Source organism: Pseudophryne corroboree, assembly GCF_028390025.1.
Source record: "Pseudophryne corroboree isolate aPseCor3 chromosome 7 unlocalized genomic scaffold, aPseCor3.hap2 SUPER_7_unloc_9, whole genome shotgun sequence".
Lineage (NCBI taxonomy): Eukaryota > Metazoa > Chordata > Amphibia > Anura > Myobatrachidae > Pseudophryne > Pseudophryne corroboree.
Window position 1 is genome coordinate 593,023 of NW_026967618.1, and position 25,339 is coordinate 618,361.

The 25,339-nt window shown below is 46.5% G+C and overlaps 1 protein-coding gene across 1 annotated transcript in view; it reads left to right on the plus strand.

The window, feature by feature from the left end:
- Positions 1-24,235, plus strand: part of CDK15 (cyclin dependent kinase 15) — a gene marked incomplete at its 3' end in the record, with an annotated part of 538,867 nt that extends 514,632 nt beyond the window's left edge. Inside the window, exon 12 of the mRNA XM_063950471.1 lies at positions 24,172-24,235. Within this exon, the coding sequence (XP_063806541.1) occupies positions 24,172-24,235 (64 nt within the window). The remainder of the gene's footprint in view (positions 1-24,171) is intronic.
- Positions 24,236-25,339: the final 1,104 nt, after the last annotated feature.

The following is a 25,339-nucleotide window of genomic DNA, read 5'->3' on the forward strand; positions in this document are numbered from 1 at the left end:
CAGATGTTACTCGGGTAGTAGGATGCTGTACCTGTGACTGTATCAGATGTTACTTGGGTTGTAGGACGCTGTACCTGTGACTGTATCAGATGTTACTCGGATAGTAATAAGTTGTACCTGTGCCTGTATCAGATGTTACTCGGGTAGTAGGATGCTGTACCTGTGACTGTATCAGATGTTACTTGGGTTGTAGGACGCTGTACCTGTGACTGTATCAGATGTTACTCGGATAGTAATAAGTTGTACCTGTGCCTGTATCAGATGTTACTCGGGTAGTAGGATGCTGTACCTGTGACTGTATCAGATGTTACTCGGGTAGTAGGATGCTGTACCTGTGACTGTATCAGATGTTACTCGGATAGTAGGAAGTTGTACCTGTGACTGTATCAGATGTTACTCGGGTAGTAGGACGCTGTACCTGTGCCTGTATCAGATGTTATTCGGGTAGTAGGATGCTGTACCTGTGCCTGTATCAGATGTTACTTGGGTTGTATGACGCTGTACCTGTGCCTGTATCAGATGTTACTCTGGTAGTAGGACGCTGTACCTGTGCCTGTATCAGATGTTACTCGGGTAGTAGGACACTGTACCTGTGACTGTATCAAATGTTACTTGGGTTGTAGGACGCTGTACCTGTGCCTGTATCAGATGTTACTCGGGTAGTAGGACGCTGTACCTGTGCCTGTATCAGATGTTACTTGGGTAGTAGGATGCTGTACCTGTGCCTGTATCAGTTGTTACTTGGGTTGTATGACGCTGTACCTGTGCCTGTATCAGATGTTACTCGGGTAGTAGGACGCTGTACCTGTGCCTGTATCAGATGTTACTCTGGTAGTAGGACGCTGTACCTGTGCCTGCATCAGATGTTACTTGGGTAGTAGGACGCTGTACCTGTGCCTGTATCAGATGTTACTCTGGTAGTAGGACGCTGTACCTGTGACTGTATCAGATGTTACTCGGATAGTAGGACGCTGTACCTGTGACTGTATCAGATGTTACTCGGATAGTAGGACGCTGTACCTGTGACTGTATCAGATGTTACTCGGATAGTAGGACGCTGTACCTGTGACTGTATCAGATGTTACTCGGATAGTAGGACGCTGTACCTGTGACTGTATCAGATGTTACTCGGATAGTAGGACGCTGTACCTGTGACTGTATCAGATGTTACTCGGGTAGTAGGATGCTGTACCTGTGCCTGTATCAGATGTTACTCGGGTAGTAGGATGCTGTACCTGTGCCTGTATCAGTTGTTACTTGGGTTGTATGACGCTGTACCTGTGCCTGTATCAGATGTTACTTGGGTAGTAGGACGCTGTACCTGTGCCTGTATCAGATGTTACTCTGGTAGTAGGACGCTGTACCTGTGACTGTATCAGATGTTACTCGGGTAGTAGGACACTGTACCTGTGACTGTATCAGATGTTACTCGGATAGTAGGAAGTTGTACCTGTGCCTGTATCAGATGTTACTCGGGTAGTAGGACGCTGTACCTGTGACTGTATCAGATGTTACTCGTATAGTAGGATGTTGTACCTGTGCCTGTATCAGATGTTACTCGGGTAGTAGGACGCTGTACCTGTGACTGTATCAGATGTTACTTGGGTAGTAGGACGCTGTACCTGTGACTGTATCAGATGTTACTCGGGTAGTAGGATGCTGTACCTGTGACTGTATCAGATGTTACTCGGGTAGTAGGACGCTGTACCTGTGACTGTATCAGATGTTACTCAGGTAGTAGGACCCGGTACCTGTGACTGAAACAGATGTTACTCGGGTAGTAGGACGTTGTACCTGTGCCTGTATCAGATATTACTCGGGTAGTAGGACACTGTACCTGTGACTGTATCAGATGTTACTCGGGTAGTAGGACGCTGTACCTGTGCCTGAAACAGATGTTACTCGGGTAGTAGGACGTTGTACCTGTGCCTGTAACAGATATTACTCGGGTAGTAGGACACTGTACCTGTGACTGTATCAGATGTTACTCGGGTAGTAGGACACTGTACCTGTGACTGTATCAGATGTTACTCGAGTAGTAGGACACTGTACCTGTGACTGTATCAGATGTTACTCGGGTAGTAGGACGTTGTACCTGTGACTGTATCAGATGTTACTCAGGTAGTAGGACCCGGTACCTGTGCCTGAAACAGATGTTACTCGGGTAGTAGGACGTTGTACCTGTGCCTGTATCAGATATTACTCGGGTAGTAGGACACTGTACCTGTGACTGTATCAGATGTTACTCGGGTAGTAGGATGTTGTACCTGTGACTGTATCAGATGTTACTTGGGTAGTAGGACGCTGTACCTGTGACTGTATCAGATGTTACTTGGGTAGTAGGACACTGTACCTGTGACTGTATCAGATGTTACTCGGGTAGTAGGATGCTGTACCTGTGACTGTATCAGATGTTACTCGGTAGTAGGACCCGGTACCTGTGCCTGAAACAGATGTTACTCGGGTAGTAGGACGTTGTACCTGTGCCTGTATCAGATATTACTCGGGTAGTAGGACACTGTACCTGTGACTGTATCAGATGTTACTCGGGTAGTAGGATGTTGTACCTGTGACTGTATCAGATGTTACTCAGGTAGTAGGACCCGGTACCTGTGCCAGAAACAGATGTTACTCGGGTAGTAGGACGTTGTACCTGTGCCTGTATCAGATGTTACTCGAGTAGTAGGACACTGTACCTGTGACTGTATCAGATGTTACTCGGGTAGTAGGACGTTGTACCTGTGACTGTATCAGATGTTACTCAGGTAGTAGGACCCGGTACCTGTGCCTGAAACAGATGTTACTCGGGTAGTAGGACGTTGTACCTGTGCTTGTATCAGATATTACTCGGGTAGTAGGACGCTGTACCTGTGACTGTATTACATGTTACTTGGGTAATTAAAAGTTGTACCTGTGCCTGTATCAGATGTTACTCGGGTAGTAGGATGTTGTACCTGTGACTGTATTACATGTTACTTGGGTAATTAAAAGTTGTACCTGTGCCTGTATCAGATGTTACTCGGGTAGTAGGATGTTGTACCTGTGCCTGTATCAGATGTTACTTGGGTAGTATGACCCTGTGCCTGTATCAGATGTTACTCTGGTAGTAGGACGCTGTACCTGTGCCTGTATCAGATGTTACTTGGGTAGTAGAAAGCTGTACCTGTGACTGTATTACATGTTACTTGGGTAATTAAAAGTTGTACCTGTGCCTGTATCAGATGTTACTCGGGTAGTAGGATGTTGTACCTGTGCCTGTATCAGATGTTACTTGGGTAGTATGACCCTGTGCCTGTATCAGATGTTACTCTGGTAGTAGGACGCTGTACCTGTAACTGTATCAGATGTTACTTGGGTAGTATGACCCTGTGCCTGTATCAGATGTTACTCGGGTAGTAGGACGCTGTACCTGTTCCTGTATCAGATGTTACTCGGGTAGTAAGACGCTGTACCTGTGACTGTATCAGATGTTACTCGTGTAGTAGGACGCTGTACCTGTTCCTGTATCAGATGTTACTCGGGTAGTAAGACGCTGTACCTGTGACTGTATCAGATGTTACTCGGGTAGTAAGACGCTGTACCTGTGACTGTATCAGATGTTACTTGGGTAGTAGGACACTGTACCTGTGCCTGTATCAGATGTTACTTGGGTAGTAGGACGCTGTACCTGTTCCTGTATCAGATGTTACTCGGGTAGTAGGACACTGTACCTGTGCCTGTATCAGATGTTACTTGGGTAGTAGGACGCTGTACCTGTTCCTGTATCAGATGTTACTCGGGTAGTAGGACGCTGTACCTGTGCCTGTATCAGATGTTACTCGGGTAGTAGGACGCTGTACCTGTGCCTGTATCAGATGTTACTTGGGTGGTAGAAAGCTGTACCTGTGCCTGTATCAGATGTTACTCGGGTAGTAGGACGCTGTACCTGTGACTGTATCAGATGTTACTCGGGTAGTAGGATGTTGTACCTGTGCCTGTATCAGATGTTACTCGGGTAGTAGGACGCTGTACCTGTGACTGTATCAGATGTTACTCGGGTAGTAGGACACTGTACCTGTGCCTGTATCAGATGTTACTTGGGTAGTAGGACGCTGTACCTGTTCCTGTATCAGATGTTACTCGGGTAGTAGGACGCTGTACCTGTGCCTGTATCAGATGTTACTCGGGTAGTAGGACGCTGTACCTGTGACTGTATCAGATGTTACTCGGGTAGTAGGACGCTGTACCTGTGCCTGTATCAGATGTTACTTGGGTGGTAGAAAGCTGTACCTGTGCCTGTATCAGATGTTACTCGGGTAGTAGGACGCTGTACCTGTGACTGTATCAGATGTTACTCGGGTAGTAGGACGCTGTACCTGTGCCTGTATCAGATGTTACTCGGGTAGTAGGACGCTGTACCTGTGCCTGTATCAGATGTTACTCGGGTAGTAGGACGCCGTACCTGTGCCTGTATCAGATGTTACTCGGGTAGTAAGACGCTGTACCTGTGCCTGTATCAGATGTTACTTGGGTAGTAGAAAGCTGTACCTGTGCCTGTATCAGATGTTACTCGGGTAGTAGAAAGCTGTACCTGTGCCTGTATCAGATGTTACTCGGGTAGTAGGACGCTGTACCTGTGCCTGTATCAGATATTACTCGAATAGTATGACGCTGTACCTGTGCCTGTATCAGATGTTACTTGGGTAGTAGGATGTTGTACCTGTGCCTGTTTTAGATGTTACTCGGGTAGTAGGATGTTGTACCTGTACCTGTATCAGATGTTACTCGGGTAGTAGGACGCTGTACCTGTGCCTGTATCAGATATTACTCGAATAGTATGACGCTGTACCTGTGCCTGTATCAGATGTTACTTGGGTAGTAGGATGTTGTACCTGTGCCTGTATCAGATGTTACTCGGGTAGTAGGATGTTGTACCTGTACCTGTATCAGATGTTACTCGGGTAGTAGGACACTGTACCTGTGCCTGTATCAGATGTTACTTGGGTAGTAGGACGCTGTACCTGTTCCTGTATCAGATGTTACTCGGGTAGTAAGACGCTGTACCTGTGACTGTATCAGATGTTACTCGGGTAGTAGGACGCTGTACCTGTGCCTGTATCAGATGTTACTCGGGTGGTAGAAAGCTGTACCTGTGCCTGTATCAGATGTTACTCGGGTAGTAGGACGCTGTACCTTTTACTGTATCAGATGTTACTCGGGTAGTAGGACGCTGTACCTGTGCCTGTATCAGATGTTACTCGGGTAGTAGGACGCTGTACCTGTGCCTGTATCAGATGTTACTCGGGTAGTAGGACGCCGTACCTGTGCCTGTATCAGATGTTACTCGGGTAGTAAGACGCTGTACCTGTGCCTGTATCAGATGTTACTTGGGTAGTAGAAAGCTGTACCTGTGCCTGTATCAGATGTTACTCGGGTAGTAGAAAGCTGTACCTGTGCCTGTATCAGATGTTACTCGGGTAGTAGGACGCTGTACCTGTGCCTGTATCAGATATTACTCGAATAGTATGACACTGTACCTGTGCCTGTATCAGATGTTACTTGGGTAGTAGGATGTTGTACCTGTGCCTGTATCAGATGTTACTCGGGTAGTAGGATGTTGTACCTGTACCTGTATCAGATGTTACTCGGCTAGTAAGACGCTGTACCTGTGCCTGTATCAGATGTTACTTGGGTAGTAGGATGTTGTACCTGTGACTGTATCAGATATTACTCGGGTAGTAGGACGCTGTACCTGTGCCTGTATCAGATGTTACTCGGGTAGTAGGACGCTGTAACTGTGCCTGTATCAGATGTTACTCGGGTAGTAGGACGCTGTACCTGTACCTGTATCAGATATTACTCGGGTAGTAGGACGCTGTACCTGTGCCTGTATCAGATATTACTCGGGTAGTAGGACGCTGTACCTGTGCCTGTATCAGATGTTACTCGGATAGTAGGACGCTGTACCTGTGCCTGTATCAGATGTTACTCGGGTAGTAGGACGCTGTACCTGTGCCTGTATCAGATGTTACTTGGGTAGTAGGACGCTGTACCTGTGCCTGTATCAGATGTTACTCGGGTAGTAGGACGCTGTACCTGTGCCTGTATCAGATGTTACTTGGGTAGTAGGACGCTGTACCTGTGCCTGTATCAGATGTTACTTGGGTTGTAGGACGCTGTACCTGTGCCTGTATCAGATGTTACTTGGGTAGTAGGATGCTGTACCTGTGCCTGTATCAGATGTTACTCTGGTAGTAAGACGTTGTACCTGTGACTGTATCAGATGTTACTAGGGTAGTAGGACGTTGTACCTGTGACTGTATCCGATGTTACTCGGGTAGTAGGACGTTGTACCTGTGCCTGTATCAGATGTTACTCAGGTAGTAGGACCCGGTACCTGTGCCTGAATCAGATGTCACACGGGTAGTAGGACGTTGTACCTGTACCTGTATCAGATGTTACTCAGGTAGTAGGAACCGGTACCTGTGCCTGTATCAGATGTTACTTGGGTAATAGGACGCTGTACCTGTGACTGTATTACATGTTACTCGGGTAGTAGGACGCTGTACCTGTGCCTGTATCAGATGTTACTCGGGTAGTAGGACGCTGTACCTGTGCCTGTATCAGATGTTACTCGGATAGTAAGACGCTGTACCTGTGCCTGTATCAGATGTTACTTGGGTAGTAGGACGCTGTACCTGTGCCTGTATCAGATGTTACTCGGGTAGTAAGACGCTGTACCTGTGCCTGTATCAGATGTTACTTGGGTTGTAGGACGCTGTACCTGTGCCTGTATCAGATGTTACTTGGGTAGTAGGACGCTGTACCTGTACCTGTATCAGATGTTACTCTGGTAGTAGTATGTTGTACCTGTGCCTGTATCAGATGTTACTCTGGTAGTAGTATGTTGTACCTGTGCCTGTATCAGATGTTATTCAGGTAGTAGGATGCTGTATCTGTGACTGTATCAGATGTTACTCAGGTAGTAGGATGCTGTACCTGCGCCTGTATCAGATGTTACTCGGGTAGTAGGACGCTGTACCTGTGCCTGTATCATATGTTATACGGGTAGTAGAATGCTGTATCTGTGACTGTATCAGATGTTACTCAGGTAGTAGGATGCTGTACCTGTGACTGTATCAGATGTTACTCGGAATGTAGGATGCTGTACCTGTGCCTGTATCAGATGTTACTCGGGTAGTAGGAACCGGTACCTGTGCCTGTATCAGATGTTACTCGGGTAGTACGATGTTGTACCTGTGCCTGTATCAAATGTTATTCGGGTAGTAGGACATGGTACCTGTGCCTGTATCAGATGTTACTCGGGTAGTAGGACGTTGTACCTGTGCCTGTATCAGATGTTACTCAGGTAGTAGGACCCGGTACCTGTGCCTGAATCAGATGTCACACGGGTAGTAAGACGTACCTGTACCTGTATCAGATGTTATTCAGGTAGTAGGACCCGGTACCTGTGCCTGTATCAGATGTTACTTGGGTAGTAGGATGCTGTACCTGTGCCTGTATCAGATGTTACTCAGGTAGTAGGACCCGGTACCTGTGCCTGTATCAGATGTTACTCGGGTAGTAGGACGCTGTACCTGTGCCTGTATCAGATGTTACTCGGGTAGTAGGATGCTGTATCAGATGTTACTTGGGTAGTAGGATGCTGTACCTGTGACTGTATCAGATGTTACTTGGGTAGTAGAAAGCTGTACCTGTGCCTGTATCAGATGTTACTCGGGTAGTAGGACGCTGTACCTGTGCCTGTATCAGATATTACTCGAATAGTATGACGCTGTACCTGTGCCTGTATCAGATGTTACTTGGGTAGTAGGATGTTGTACCTGTGCCTGTTTTAGATGTTACTCGGGTAGTAGGATGTTGTACCTGTACCTGTATCAGATGTTACTCGGGTAGTAGGACGCTGTACCTGTGCCTGTATCAGATATTACTCGAATAGTATGACGCTGTACCTGTGCCTGTATCAGATGTTACTTGGGTAGTAGGATGTTGTACCTGTGCCTGTATCAGATGTTACTCGGGTAGTAGGATGTTGTACCTGTACCTGTATCAGATGTTACTCGGGTAGTAGGACACTGTACCTGTGCCTGTATCAGATGTTACTTGGGTAGTAGGACGCTGTACCTGTTCCTGTATCAGATGTTACTCGGGTAGTAAGACGCTGTACCTGTGACTGTATCAGATGTTACTCGGGTAGTAGGACGCTGTACCTGTGCCTGTATCAGATGTTACTCGGGTGGTAGAAAGCTGTACCTGTGCCTGTATCAGATGTTACTCGGGTAGTAGGACGCTGTACCTTTTACTGTATCAGATGTTACTCGGGTAGTAGGACGCTGTACCTGTGCCTGTATCAGATGTTACTCGGGTAGTAGGACGCTGTACCTGTGCCTGTATCAGATGTTACTCGGGTAGTAGGACGCCGTACCTGTGCCTGTATCAGATGTTACTCGGGTAGTAAGACGCTGTACCTGTGCCTGTATCAGATGTTACTTGGGTAGTAGAAAGCTGTACCTGTGCCTGTATCAGATGTTACTCGGGTAGTAGAAAGCTGTACCTGTGCCTGTATCAGATGTTACTCGGGTAGTAGGACGCTGTACCTGTGCCTGTATCAGATATTACTCGAATAGTATGACGCTGTACCTGTGCCTGTATCAGATGTTACTTGGGTAGTAGGATGTTGTACCTGTGCCTGTATCAGATGTTACTCGGGTAGTAGGATGTTGTACCTGTACCTGTATCAGATGTTACTCGGCTAGTAAGACGCTGTACCTGTGCCTGTATCAGATGTTACTCGGGTAGTAGGACGCTGTACCTGTGCCTGTATCAGATGTTACTTGGGTTGTAGGACGCTGTACCTGTGCCTGTATCAGATGTTACTCGGGTAGTAGGATGCTGTACCTGTGCCTGTATCAGATGTTACTTGGGTTGTAGGACGCTGTACCTGTGCCTGTATCAGATGTTACTTGGGTAGTAGGACGCTGTACCTGTGCCTGTATCAGATGTTACTCGGGTAGTAGGACGCTGTACCTGTGCCTGTATCAGATGTTACTTGGGTTGTAGGACGCTGTACCTGTGCCTGTATCAGATGTTACTTGGGTAGTAGGACGCTGTACCTGTGCCTGTATCAGATGTTACTCGGGTAGTAGGACGCTGTACCTGTGCCTGTATCAGATGTTACTTGGGTAGTAGGACGCTGTACCTGTGCCTGTATCAGATTTTACTCGGGTAGTAGGTAGAGATGAGCGCCGGAAATTTTTCGGGTTTTGTGTTTTGGTTTTGGGTTCGGTTCCGCGGCCGTGTTTTGGGTTCGACCGCGTTTTGGCAAAACCTCACCGAATTTTTTTTGTCGGATTCGGGTGTGTTTTGGATTCGGGTGTTTTTTTAAAAAAACCCTAAAAAACAGCTTAAATCATAGAATTTGGGGGTAATTTTGATCCCAAAGTATTATTAACCTCAAAAAACATAATTTACACTCATTTTCAGCCTATTCTGAACACATCACACCTCACAATATTATTTTTAGTCCTAAAATTTGCACCGAGGTCGCTGTGTGAGTAAGATAAGCGACCCTAGTGGCCGACACAAACACCGGGCCCATCTAGGAGTGGCACTGCAGTGTCACGCAGGATGGCCCTTCCAAAAAACCCTCCCCAAACAGCACATGACGCAAAGAAAAAAAGAGGCGCAATGAGGTAGCTGACTGTGTGAGTAAGATTAGCGACCCTAGTGGCCGACACAAACACCGGGCACATCTAGGAGTGGCACTGCAGTGTCACGCAGGATGTCCCTTCCAAAAAACCCTCCCCAAACAGCACATGACGCAAAGAAAAAAAGAGGCGCAATGAGGTAGCTGTGTGAGTAAGATTAGCGACCCTAGTGGCCGACACAAACACCGGGCCCATCTAGGAGTGGCACTGCAGTGTCACGCAGGATGTCCCTTCCAAAAAACCCTCCCCAATCAGCACATGATGCAAAGAAAAAGAAAAGAAAAAAGAGGTGCAAGATGGAATTATCCTTGGGCCCTCCCACCCACCCTTATGTTGTATAAACAAAACAGGACATGCACACTTTAACCAACCCATCATTTCAGTGACAGGGTCTGCCACACGACTGTGACTGATATGACGGGTTGGTTTGGACCCCCCCCCAAAAAAGAAGCAATTAATCTCTCCTTGCACAAACTGGCTCTACAGAGGCAAGATGTCCACCTCATCTTCACCCTCCGATATATCACCGTGTACATCCCCCTCCTCACAGATTATCAATTCGTCCCCACTGGAATCCACCATCTCAGCTCCCTGTGTACTTTGTGGAGGCAATTGCTGCTGGTCAATGTCTCCGCGGAGGAATTGATTATAATTCATTTTAATGAACATCATCTTCTCCACATTTTCTGGATGTAACCTCGTACGCCGATTGCTGACAAGGTGAGCGGCGGCACTAAACACTCTTTCGGAGTACACACTTGTGGGAGGGCAACTTAGGTAGAATAAAGCCAGTTTGTGCAAGGGCCTCCAAATTGCCTCTTTTTCCTGCCAGTATAAGTACGGACTGTGTGACGTGCCTACTTGGATGCGGTCACTCATATAATCCTCCACCATTCTATCAATGTTGAGAGAATCATATGCAGTGACAGTAGACGACATGTCCGTAATCGTTGTCAGGTCCTTCAGTCCGGACCAGATGTCAGCATCAGCAGTCGCTCCAGACTGCCCTGCATCACCGCCAGCGGGTGGGCTCGGAATTCTGAGCCTTTTCCTCGCACCCCCAGTTGCGGGAGAATGTGAAGGAGGAGATGTTGACAGGTCGCGTTCCGCTTGACTTGACAATTTTGTCACCAGCAGGTCTTTCAACCCCAGCAGACCTGTGTCTGCCGGAAAGAGAGATCCAAGGTAGGCTTTAAATCTAGGATCGAGCACGGTGGCCAAAATGTAGTGCTCTGATTTCAACAGATTGACCACCCGTGAATCCTTGTTAAGCGAATTAAGGGCTGCATCCACAAGTCCCACATGCCTAGCGGAATCGCTCCGTGTTAGCTCCTTCTTCAATGCCTCCAGCTTCTTCTGCAAAAGCCTGATGAGGGGAATGACCTGACTCAGGCTGGCAGTGTCTGAACTGACTTCACGTGTGGCAAGTTCAAAGGGCATCAGAACCTTGCACAACGTTGAAATCATTCTCCACTGCACTTGAGACAGGTGCATTCCACCTACTATATCGTGCTCAATTGTATAGGCTTGAATGGCCTTTTGCTGCTCCTCCAACCTCTGAAGCATATAGAGGGTTGAATTCCACCTCGTTACCACTTCTTGCTTCAGATGATGGCAGGGCAGGTTCAGTAGTTTTTGGTGGTGCTCCAGTTTTCTGTACGTGGTGCCTGTACGCCGAAAGTGTCCCGCAATTCTTCTGGCCACCGACAGCATCTCTTGCACGCCCCTGTCGTTTTTTAAAAAATTCTGCACCACCAAATTCAAGGTATGTGCAAAACATGGGACGTGCTGGAATTGGCCCAGATTTAATGCACACACAATATTGCTGGCGTTGTCCGATGCCACAAATCCACAGGAGAGTCCAATTGGGGTAAGCCATTCCGCGATGATCTTCCTCAGTTGCCGTAAGAGGTTTTCAGCTGTGTGCGTATTCTGGAAAGCGGTGATACAAAGCGTAGCCTGCCTAGGAAAGAGTTGGCGTTTGCGAGATGCTGCTACTGGTGCCGCCGCTGCTGTTCTTGCGGCGGGAGTCCATACATCTACCCAGTGGGCTGTCACAGTCATATAGTCCTGACCCTGCCCTGCTCCACTTGTCCACATGTCCGTGGTTAAGTGGACATTGGGTACAGCTGCATTTTTTAGGACACTGGTGACTCTTTTTCTGAGGTCTGTGTACATTTTCGGTATCGCCTGCCTAGAGAAATGGAACCTAGATGGTATTTGGTACCGGGGACACAGTACCTCCAACAAGTCTCTAGTTGGCTCTGCAGTAATGATGGATACCGGAACCACGTTTCTTACCACCCAGGATGCCAAGGCCTCAGTTATCCGCTTTGCAGTAGGATGACTGCTGTGATATTTCATCTTCCTCGCAAAGGACTGTTGAACAGTCAATTGCTTACTGGAAGTAGTACAAGTGGGCTTACGACTTCCCCTCTGGGATGACCATCGACTCCCAGCGGCAACAACAGCAGCGCCAGCAGCAGTAGGCGTTACACGCAAGGATGCATCGGAGGAATCCCAGGCAGGAGAGGACTCGTCAGACTTGCCAGTGACATGGCCTGCAGGACTATTGGCATTCCTGGGGAAGGAGGAAATTGACACTGAGGGAGTAGGTGGGGTGGTTTGCGTGAGCTTGGTTACAAGAGGAAGGGATTTACTGGTCAGTGGACTGCTTCCGCTGTCACCCAAAGTTTTTGAACTTGTCACTGACTTATTATGAATGCGCTGCAGGTGACGTATAAGGGAGGATGTTCCGAGGTGGTTAACGTCCTTACCCCTACTTATTACAGCTTGACAAAGGGAACACACGGCTTGACACCTGTTGTCCGCATTTCTGGTGAAATACCTCCACACCGAAGAGCTGATTTTTTTGGTATTTTCACCTGGCATGTCAACGGCCATATTCCTCCCACGGACAACAGGTGTCTCCCCGGGTGCCTGACTTAAACAAACCACCTCACCATCAGAATCCTCCTGGTCAATTTCCTCCCCAGCGCCAGCAACACCCATATCCTCCTCATCCTGGTGTACTTCAACACTGACATCTTCAATCTGACTATCAGGAACTGGACTGCGGGTGCTCCTTCCAGCACTTGCAGGGGGCATGCAAATAGTGGAAGGCGCATGCTCTTCACGTCCAGTGTTGGGAAGGTCAGGCATCGCAAACGACACAATTGGACTCTCCTTGTGGATTTGGGATTTCAAAGAACGCACAGTTCTTTGCGGTGCTTTTGCCAGCTTGAGTCTTTTCAGTTTTCTAGCGAGAGGCTGAGTGCTTCCATCCTCATGTGAAGCTGAACCACTAGCCATGAACATAGGCCAGGGCCTCAGCCGTTCCTTGCCACTCCGTGTGGTAAATGGCATATTGGCAAGTTTACGCTTCTCCTCCGACAATTTTATTTTAGGTTTTGGAGTCCTTTTTTTTCTGATATTTGGTGTTTTGGATTTGACATGCTCTGTACTATGACATTGGGCATCGGCCTTGGCAGACGACGTTGCTGGCATTTCATCGTCTCGGCCATGACTAGTGGCAGCAGCTTCAGCACGAGGTGGAAGTGGATCTTGATCTTTCCCTAATTTTGGAACCTCAACTTTTTTGTTCTCCATATTTTATAGGCAGAACTAAAAGGCACCTCAGGTAAACAATGGAGATGGATGGATTGGATACTAGTATACAATTATGGACGGACTGCCACGGTTAGGTGGTATAAAAAAACCACGGTTAGGTGGTATATATTATAATAATAATACAATTATGGATGGACGGACTGCCTGCCGACTGCCGACACAGAGGTAGCCACAGCCGTGAACTACCGCACTGTACACTGGTTGATAAAGAGATAGTAGTATACTCGTAACAACTAGTATGACACTATGACGACGGTATAAAGAATGAAAAAAAAACCACGGTTAGGTGGTATATATTATAATAATAATACAATTATGGATGGACGGACTGCCTGCCGACTGCCGACACAGAGGTAGCCACAGCCGTGAACTACCGCACTGTACACTGGTTGATAAAGAGATAGTAGTATACTCGTAACAACTAGTATGACACTATGACGACGGTATAAAGAATGAAAAAAAAACCACGGTTAGGTGGTATATATTATAATAATAATACAATTATGGATGGACGGACTGCCTGCCGACTGCCGACACAGAGGTAGCCACAGCCGTGAACTACCGCACTGTACACTGGTTGATAAAGAGATAGTAGTATACTCGTAACAACTAGTATGACACTATGACGACGGTATAAAGAATGAAAAAAAAACCACGGTTAGGTGGTATATATTATAATAATAATACAATTATGGATGGACGGACTGCCTGCCGACTGCCGACACAGAGGTAGCCACAGCCGTGAACTACCGCACTGTACACTGGTTGATAAAGAGATAGTAGTATACTCGTAACAACTAGTATGACACTATGACGACGGTATAAAGAATGAAAAAAAAACCACGGTTAGGTGGTATATATTATAATAATAATACAATTATGGATGGACGGACTGCCTGCCGACTGCCGACACAGAGGTAGCCACAGCCGTGAACTACCGCACTGTACACTGGTTGATAAAGAGATAGTAGTATACTCGTAACAACTAGTATGACACTATGACGACGGTATAAAGAATGAAAAAAAAACCACGGTTAGGTGGTATATATTATAATAATAATACAATTATGGATGGACGGACTGCCTGCCGACTGCCGACACAGAGGTAGCCACAGCCGTGAACTACCGCACTGTACACTGGTTGATAAAGAGATAGTAGTATACTCGTAACAATTAGGATGACACTATGACGGTATAAAGAATGAAAAAAAAACCACGGTTAGGTGGTAGGTATATAATAATAAATAATACAATTCTGGTCGGACGGACTGCCTGCCGTGTGCCGACACAGAGGTAGCCACAGCCGTGAACTACCGCACTGTACACTGGTTGATAAAGAGATAGTAGTATACTCGTAACAATTAGGATGACACTTTGACGGTATAAAGAATGAAAAAAAAACCACGGTTAGGTGGTAGGTATATAATAATAAATAATACAATTCTGGTCGGACGGACTGCCTGCCGTGTGCCGACACAGAGGTAGCCACAGCCGTGAACTACCGCACTGTACACTGGTTGATAAAGAGATAGTAGTATACTCGTAACAATTAGGATGACACTATGACGGTATAAAGAATGAAAAAAAAACCACGGTTAGGTGGTAGGTATATAATAATAAATAATACAATTCTGGTCGGACGGACTGCCTGCCGTGTGCCGACACAGAGGTAGCCACAGCCGTGAACTACCGCACTGTACACTGGTTGATAAAGAGATAGTAGTATACTCGTAACAATTAGGATGACACTATGACGGTATAAAGAATGAAAAAAAAACCACGGTTAGGTGGTAGGTATATAATAATAAATAATACAATTCTGGTCGGACGGACTGCCTGCCGTGTGCCGACACAGAGGTAGCCACAGCCGTGAACTACCGCACTGTACACTGGTTGATAAAGAGATAGTAGTATACTCGTAACAATTAGGATGACACTATGACGGTATAAAGAATGAAAAAAAAACCACGGTTAGGTGGTAGGTATATAATAATAAATAATACAATTCTGGTCGGACGGACTGCCTGCCGTGTGCCGACACAGAGGTAGCCACAGCCGTGAACTACCGCACTGTACTGTGTCTGCTGCTAATATAGACTGGTTGATATTTAAAGAGATATTAGTAGTATACAACAATACTATACTGGTGGTCAGGCACTGGTCACCACTCCTGCAGCAAAAGTGTGCACTGTTAATTAATATAATTGTACTCCTGGCTCCTGCTAACAACCTGCAGTGCTCCCCAGTCTCCCCCACAATTAATTATAAGCTTTTAATTTATACATTGATGACTGTGCAGCACACTGGGCTGAGCTGAGTGCACACAGACTGAGTCACACTGTGTGACTGACTGTGCTGTGTATCGTTTTTTTTTTCAGGCAGAGAACGGATATAGCAGAGAGAAGTGAACGGATATATTATATTAAATAAAAGTTAACTAGCAACTGCACTGGTCACTGACTGTGGTAAACTAACTCTGTCTGCGACTCTGCACAATCTCTCTCTATCTAATCTATCTATCTCTATTCTAATGGAGAGGACGCCAGACACGTCCTCTCCCTATCAATCTCAATGCACGAGTGAAAATGGCGGCGACGCGCGGCTCCTTATATAGAATCCGAGTCTCGCGATAGAATCCGAGCCTCGCGAGAATCCGACAGCGTCATGATGACGTTCGGGCGCGCTCGGGTTAACCGAGCAAGGCGGGAAGATCCGAGTCGCTCGGACCCGTGGAAAAAAAAGTGAAGTTCGTGCGGGTTCGGATTCAAAGAAACCGAACCCGCTCATCTCTAGTAGTAGGACACTGTACCTGTATCAGATGTTACTCTGGTAGTAGTATGTTGTACCTGTGCCTGTATCAGATGTTACTCGGGTAGTAGGACGCTGTACCTGTGCCTTTATCAGATGTTACTCGGGTAGTAGGACGCTGTACATGTGCCTGTATTAGATGTTACTCAGATAGTAGGAACCGGTACCTGTGCCTGTATCAGATGTTACTCGGGTAGTAGGACGCTGTACCTGTGCCTGTATCAGATGTTACTCGGGTAGTAGGATGCAGTATCTGTGACTGTATCAGATGTAACTCAGGTAGTAGGATGCAGTATCTGTGACTGTATCAGATGTTACTCGGAATGTAGGATGCTGTACCTGTGCCTTTATCAGATGTTACTCGGGTAGTAGGACGCTGTACATGTGCCTGTATTAGATGTTACTCAGATAGTAGGAACCGGTACCTGTGCCTGTATCAGATGTTACTCGGGTAGTAGGACGCTGTACCTGTGCCTTTATCAGATGTTACTCGGGTAGTAGGACGCTGTACATGTGCCTGTATTAGATGTTACTCAGATAGTAGGAACCGGTACCTGTGCCTGTATCAGATGTTACTCGGGTAGTAGGACGCTGTACCTGTGCCTGTATCAGATGTTACTCGGGTAGTAGAATGCTGTATCTGTGACTGTATCAGATGTTACTCAGGTAGTAGGATGCAGTATCTGTGACTGTATCAGATGTTACTCGGAATGTAGGATGCTGTACCTGTGCCTTTATCAGATGTTACTCGGGTAGTAGGACGCTGTACCTGTGCCTGTATCAGATGTTACTCAGGTAGTAGGACGCTGTACCTGTGCCTGTATCAGATATTACTTGGGTAGTAGGATGTTGTACCTGTGCCTGTATCAGATGTTACTCGGGTAGTAGAATGCTGTATCTGTAACTGTATCAGATGTTACTCAGGTAGTAGGACGCTGTACATGTGCCTGTATTAGATGTTACTCAGATAGTAGGAACCGGTACCTGTGCCTGTATCAGATGTTACTCGGGTAGTAGGACGCTGTACCTGTGCCTGTATCAGATGTTACTCGGGTAGTAGAATGCTGTATCTGTGACTGTATCAGATGTTACTCAGGTAGTAGGATGCAGTATCTGTGACTGTATCAGATGTTACTCGGAATGTAGGATGCTGTACCTGTGCCTTTATCAGATGTTACTCGGGTAGTAGGACGCTGTACCTGTGCCTGTATCAGATGTTACTCGGGTAGTAGGATGCAGTATCTGTGACTGTATCAGATGTTACTCGGGTAGTAGGATGCAGTATCTGTGACTGTATCAGATGTTACTCGGGTAGTACGATGTTGTACCTGTGACTGTATCAGATGTTACTTGGGTAGTAGGACGCTGTACCTGTGCCTGTATCAGATGTTACTCGGGTAGTAGGATGCAGTATCTGTGACTGTATCAGATGTTACTCGGGTAGTAGGATGCAGTATCTGTGACTGTATCAGATGTTACTCGGGTAGTACGATGTTGTACCTGTGACTGTATCAGATGTTACTCGGGTAGTAGGACGCTGTACCTGTGCCTGTATCAGATGTTTCTCAGGTAGTAGGACATGGTACCTGTGCATGTATCAGATGTTACTCGGGTAGTAGGAAGTTGTACCTGTACCTGTATCAGATGTTACTCGGGTAGTCGGACGCTGTACCTTTACTGTATCAGATGTTACTCGGGTAGTAGGACGCTGTACCTGTGCCTGTATCAGATGTTACTCGGGTAGTAGGATGCAGTATCTGTGACTGTATCAGATGTAACTCAGGTAGTAGGATGCAGTATCTGTGACTGTATCAGATGTTACTCGGAATGTAGGATGCTGTACCTGTGCCTTTATCAGATGTTACTCGGGTAGTAGGACGCTGTACATGTGCCTGTATTAGATGTTACTCAGATAGTAGGAACCGGTACCTGTGCCTGTATCAGATGTTACTCGGGTAGTAGGACGCTGTACCTGTGCCTTTATCAGATGTTACTCGGGTAGTAGGACGCTGTACATGTGCCTGTATTAGATGTTACTCAGATAGTAGGAACCGGTACCTGTGCCTGTATCAGATGTTACTCGGGTAGTAGGACGCTGTACCTGTGCCTGTATCAGATGTTACTCGGGTAGTAGAATGCTGTATCTGTGACTGTATCAGATGTTACTCAGGTAGTAGGATGCAGTATCTGTGACTGTATCAGATGTTACTCGGAATGTAGGATGCTGTACCTGTGCCTTTATCAGATGTTACTCGGGTAGTAGGACGCTGTACCTGTGCCTGTATCAGATGTTACTCAGGTAGTAGGACGCTGTACCTGTGCCTGTATCAGATATTACTTGGGTAGTAGGATGTTGTACCTGTGCCTGTATCAGATGTTACTCGGGTAGTAGAATGCTGTATCTGTAACTGTATCAGATGTTACTCAGGTAGTAGGACGCTGTACATGTGCCTGTATTAGATGTTACTCAGATAGTAGGAACCGGTACCTGTGCCTGTATCAGATGTTACTCGGGTAGTAGGACGCTGTACCTGTGCCTGTATCAGATGTTACTCGGGTAGTAGAATGCTGTATCTGTGACTGTATCAGATGTTACTCAGGTAGTAGGATGCAGTATCTGTGACTGTATCAGATGTTACTCGGAATGTAGGATGCTGTACCTGTGCCTTTATCAGATGTTACTCGGGTAGTAGGACGCTGTACCTGTGCCTGTATCAGATGTTACTCGGGTAGTAGGATGCAGTATCTGTGACTGTATCAGATGTTACTCGGGTAGTAGGATGCAGTATCTGTGACTGTATCAGATGTTACTCGGGTAGTACGATGTTGTACCTGTGACTGTATCAGATGTTACTCGGGTAGTAGGACGCTGTACCTGTGCCTGTATCAGATGTTTCTCAGGTAGTAGGACATGGTACCTGTGCATGTATCAGATGTTACTCGGGTAGTAGGAAGTTGTACCTGTACCTGTATCAGATGTTACTCGGGTAGTCGGACGCTGTACCTTTACTGTATCAGATGTTACTCTGGGAGTAGGACGCTGTACCTGTGACTGTATTAGATGTTACTCAGATAGTAGGACCCAGTACCTGTGCTAGTATCAGATGTTACGCAGGTAGTATGACTCAATACCTGTGACTGTATCAGATGTTACTCGGATAGTAGGAAGTTGTACCTGTGCCTGTATCAGATGTTACTCGTGTAGTAGGACGCTGTACCTGTGACTGTATCAGATGTTACTCGGGTAGTAGGACGCTGTACCTGTGACTGTATTACATGTTACTCGGGTAGTAGGACGCTGTACCTGTGACTGTATCAGATGTTACTCGGGTAGTAGGACGCTGTACCTGTGACTGTATCAGATGTTACTTGGGTAGTAGGATGCTGTACCTGTGACTGTATCAGATGTTACTCGGGTAGTAGGACGCTGTACCTGTGACTGTATCAGATGTTACTCGGGTAGTAGGACGCTGTACCTGTGACTGTATCAGATGTTACTCGGGTGGTAGGATGCTGTACCTGTGCCTGTATCAGATGTTACTCGGGTAGTAGGACGCTGTACCTGTGACTGTATTACATGTTACTTGGGTTGTATGACGCTGTACCTGTGCCTGTATCAGATGTTACTCGGGTAGTCGGACACTGTACCTGTGACTGTATCAGATGTTACTCGGGTAGTAGGATGCTGTACCTGTGACTGTATCAGATGTTACTCGGGTAGTAGGACGCTGTACCTGTGACTGTATCAGATGTTACTCGGGTAGTAGGACGCTGTACCTGTGCCTGTATCAGATGTTACTTGGGTTGTATGACGCTGTACCTGTAACTGTATCAGATGTTACTCGGGTAGTATGACGCTGTACCTGTGACTGTATCAGATGTTACTCGTGTAGTAGGACGCTGTACCTGTGTCTGTATCAGATGTTACTTGGGTAGTAGGACGCTGTACCTGTGCCTGTATCAGATGTTACTCGGGTAGTAGGACGCTGTACCTGTGACTGTATCAGATGTTACTTGGGTAGTAGGACGCTGTACCTGTGACTGTATCAGATGTTACTCGGGTAGTAGGACGCTGTACCTGTGACTGTATCAGATGTTACTCTGGTAGTAGGACGCTGTACCTGTGCCTGTATCAGTTGTTACTTGGGTAGTAGGACGCTGTACCTGTGCCTGTATCAGATGTTACTTGGGTAGTATGACACTGTACCTGTAACTGTATCAGATGTTACTCGGGTAGTATGACGCTGTACCTGTGACTTTATCAGATGTTACTCGGGTAGTATGACGCTGTACCTGTGACTTTATCAGATGTTACTCGTGTAGTAGGACGCTGTACCTGTGCCTGTATCAGATGTTACTCGGGTAGTAGGACGCTGTACCTGTGACTGTATCAGATGTTACTTGGGTAGTAGGACGCTGTACCTGTGCCTGTATCAGATGTTACTCGGGTAGTAGGACACTGTACCTGTGCCTGTATCAGATGTTACTCGGGTAGTAGGACGCTGTACCTGTGCCTGTATCAGATGTTACTTGGGTAGTAGGACGCTGTACCTGTGACTGTATCAGATGTTACTCGGGTAGTAGGATGCTGTACCTGTGACTGTATCAGATGTTACTCGGGTAGTAGGACGCTGTACCTGTGCCTGTATCAGATGTTACTCGGGTAGTAGGACGCTGTACCTGTGCCTGTATCAGATATTACTCGGGTAGTAGGACGCTGTACCTGTGCCTGTATCAGATGTTACTCGGGTAGTAGGACACTGTACCTGTGCCTGTATCAGATGTTACTTGGGTAGTAGGACGCTGTACCTGTGACTGTATCAGATGTTACTCGGGTAGTAGGACACTGTACCTGTGCCTGTATCAGATGTTACTCGGGTAGTAGGACGCTGTACCTGTGCCTGTATCAGATGTTACTCGGGTAGTAGGACACTGTACCTGTGCCTGTATCAGATGTTACTCGGGTAGTAGGACGCTGTACCTGTGCCTGTATCAGATGTTACTTGGGTAGTAGGACGCTGTACCTGTGCCTGTATCAGATGTTACTCGGGTAGTAGGACACTGTACCTGTGCCTGTATCAGATGTTACTCGGGTAGTAGGACGCTGTACCTGTGCCTGTATCAGATATTACTCGGGTAGTAGGACGCTGTACCTGTGCCTGTATCAGATATTACTCGGGTAGTAGGACGCTGTACCTGTGACTGTATCAGATGTTACTCGGGTAGTCTGACACTGTACCTGTGACTGTATTAGACTTCACTAGGGGAGGAGTTCCTTGACCTGTGACTTTCTCAGACATTAGTAGGGAAGGAGGACGCTGCACCTGTGACTTTCTCAGATGTTAGTAGGGAAGGAGGACGCTGCACCTGGGTCTTTCTCAGACATTAGTAGGGAAGGAGGACGCTGCACCTGTGACTTTCTCAGATGTTAGTAGGGAAGGAGGACGCTGCACCTGTGACTTTTTGTCAGATGTTAGTAGGGAAGGAGGACGCTGCACCTGTGACTTTCTCAGATGTTAGTAGGGAAGGAGGACGCTGCAACTGGGACTTTCTCAGACATTAGTAGGGAAGGAGGACGCTGCACCTGTGACTTTCTCAGATGTTAGTAGGGAAGGAGGACGCTGCACCTGTGACTTTTTGTCAGATGTTAGTAGGGAAGGAGGACGCTGCACCTGTGACTTTCTCAGATGTTAGTAGGGAAGGATGACGCTGCAACTGGGACTTTCTCAGACATTAGTAGGGAAGGAGGACGCTGCACCTGTGACTTTCTCAGATGTTAGTAGGGAAGGAGGACGCTGCAACTGGGACTTTCTCAGACATTAGTAGGGAAGGAGGACGCTGCACCTGTGACTTTCTCAGATGTTAGTAGGGAAGGAGGACGCTGCAACTGGGACTTTCTCAGACATTAGTAGGGAAGGAGGACGCTGCAACTGGGACTTTCTCAGACATTAGTAGGGAAGGAGGACGCTGCACCTGTGACTTTCTCAGATGTTAGTAGGGAAGGAGGACGCTGCAACTGGGACTTTCTCAGACATTAGTAGGGAAGGAGGACGCTGCACCTGTGACTTTCTCAGATGTTAGTAGGGAAGGAGGACGCTGTACCTGTGACTTTCTCAGATGTTAGTAGGGAAGGAGGACGCTGTACCTGTGACTTTCTCAGACATTAGTGGGGAAGGAGGACGCTGCACCTGTGACTTTCTCAGATGTTAGTAGGGAAGGAGGACGCTGCACCTGTGACTTTCTCAGATGTTAGTAGGGAAGGAGGACGCTGTACCTGTGACTTTCTCAGACATTAGTAGGGAAGGAGGACGCTGCACCTGTGACTTTCTCAGATGTTAGTAGGGAAGGAGGACGCTGTACCTGTGACTTTCTCAGATGTTAGTAGGGAAGGAGGACGCTGTACCTGTGACTTTCTCAGATGTTAGTAGGGAAGGAGGACGCTGTACCTGTGACTTTCTCATATGTTAGTAGGGAAGGAGGACGCTGTACCTGTGACTTTCTCAGATGTTAGTAGGGAAGGAGGACGCTGTACCTGTGACTTTCTCAGATGTTAGTAGGGAAGGAGGACGCTGTACCTGTGACTTTCTCAGATGTTAGTAGGGAAGGAGGACGCTGTACCTGTGACTTTCTCAGATGTTAGTAGGGAAGGAGGACGCTGTACCTGTGACTTTCTCAGATGTTAGTAGGGAAGGAGGACGCTGTACCTGTGACTTTCTCAGATGTTAGTAGGGAAGGAGGACGCTGTACCTGTGACTTTCTCAGATGTTAGTAGGGAAGGAGGACGCTGTACCTGTGACTTTCTCAGATGTTAGTAGGGAAGGAGGACGCTGTACCTGTGACTTTCTCAGATGTTAGTAGGGAAGGAGGACGCTGTACCTGTGACTTTCTCAGATGTTAGTAGGGAAGGAGGACGCTGTACCTGTGACTTTCTCAGATGTTAGTAGGGAAGGAGGACGCTGTAGATGTGACTTTCTCAGATGTTAGTAGGGAAGGAGGACGCTGTAGATGTGACTTTCTCAGATGTTAGTAGGGAAGGAGGACGCTGTACCTGTGACTTTCTCAGATGTTAGTAGGGAAGGAGGATGCTGTACCTGTGACTTTCTCAGATGTTAGTAGGGAAGGAGGACGCTGTACCTGTGACTTTCTCATATGTTAGTAGGGAAGGAGGACGCTGTACCTGTGACTTTCTCAGATGTTAGTAGGGAAGGAGGACGCTGTACCTGTGACTTTCTCAGATGTTAGTAGGGAAGGAGGACGCTGTAGATGTGACTTTCTCAGATGTTAGTAGGGAAGGAGGACGCTGTAGATGTGACTTTCTCAGATGTTAGTAGGGAAGGAGGACGCTGTACCTGTGACTTTCTCAGATGTTAGTAGGGAAGGAGGACGCTGTACCTGTGACTTTCTCAGATGTTAGTAGGGAAGGAGGACGCTGTACCTGTGACTTTCTCAGATGTTAGTAGGGAAGGAGGACGCTGTACCTGTGACTTTCTCAGATGTTAGTAGGGAAGGAGGACGCTGTACCTGTGACTTTCTCAGATGTTAGTAGGGAAGGAGGACGCTGCACCTGTGACTTTCTCAGATGTTAGTAGGGAAGGAGGACGCTGTACCTGTGACTTTCTCAGATGTTAGTAGGGAAGGAGGACGCTGTACCTGTGACTTTCTCAGATGTTAGTAGGGAAGGAGGACGCTGTACCTGTGACTTTCTCAGATGTTAGTAGGGAAGGAGGACGCTGTAGATGTGACTGTAGCACAGTGAGGGGTTAGCATAGGTGCAGCTGCTGGGCTGCAGGATCAGTGAGATCAGTGCATTATTACAGTGATCTTTACAGCATATTTCCATTGTATTTATGTCTCTCTAATTCCCTGACATGGTGAATGCAACTTTATTAGTTTTAAAAAAAACAATAGCACCTAGACATATAGTATATTGTGTATAAATTGTGTGCTCTATTATATCTTTAAGCTTATGCTGCTTTCGTGTATTTTTATTACAGTGTTATCTACTGAAAACTACTTATTTTTACAGGTTATAGGACTGCCGAGAGAGGACACGTGGCCTGGAGTATCACAACTTCCAAACTACAAAACAGGTAAACAAAGCATTAATGACTGACAGTATGACCGTACCACACATTATCCATAGACCAAGCATTAATGACTGACAGTATGACCGTACCACACATTATCCATAGACCAAGCATTAATGACTGACAGTATGTGACCATACACACATTATCCATAGACCAAGCATTAATGACTGACAGTATGACCGTACCACACATTATCCATAGACCAAGCATTAATGACTGACAGTATGACCATACCACACATTATCCATAGACCAAGCATTAATGACTGACAGTAAGACCATACCACACATTATCCATAGACCAAGCATTAATGACTGACAGTAAGACCTTACCACACATTATCCATAGACCAAGCATTAATGACTGACAGTATGACCGTACCACACATTATCCATAGACCAAGCATTAATGACTGACAGTATGACCGTACCACACATTATCCATAGACCAAGCATTAATGACTGACAGTATGACCGTACCACACATTATCCATAGACCAAGCATTAATGACTGACAGTATGACCATACCGCACATTATCCATAGACCAAGCATTAATGACTGACAGTATGACCATACCACACATTATCCATAGACCAAGCATTAATGACTGACAGTATGACCATACCACACATTATCCATAGACAAGCATTAATGACTGACAGTGTGAACATACTCCACATTATCCATAGACCAAGCATTAATGACTGACAGTATGACCGTACCACACATTATCCATAGACCAAGCATTAATGACTGACGGTATGACCGTACCACACATTATCCATAGACAAAGCATTAATGACTGACAGTATGACCATATCACACATTATCCATAGACCAAGCATCAATGACTTGACAGTATGACCGTACCACACATTATCCATAGACCAAGCATTAATGAATGACAGTATGACCATACCACACATTATCCATAGACCAAGCATTAATGACTGACAGTATGACCATACCACACATTATCCATAGACCAAGCATTAATGACTGACAGTATGATCAATACACATTATCCATAGACCAAGCATTAATGACTGACAGTATGATCATACCGCACATTATCCATAGACCAAGCATTAATGACTGACAGT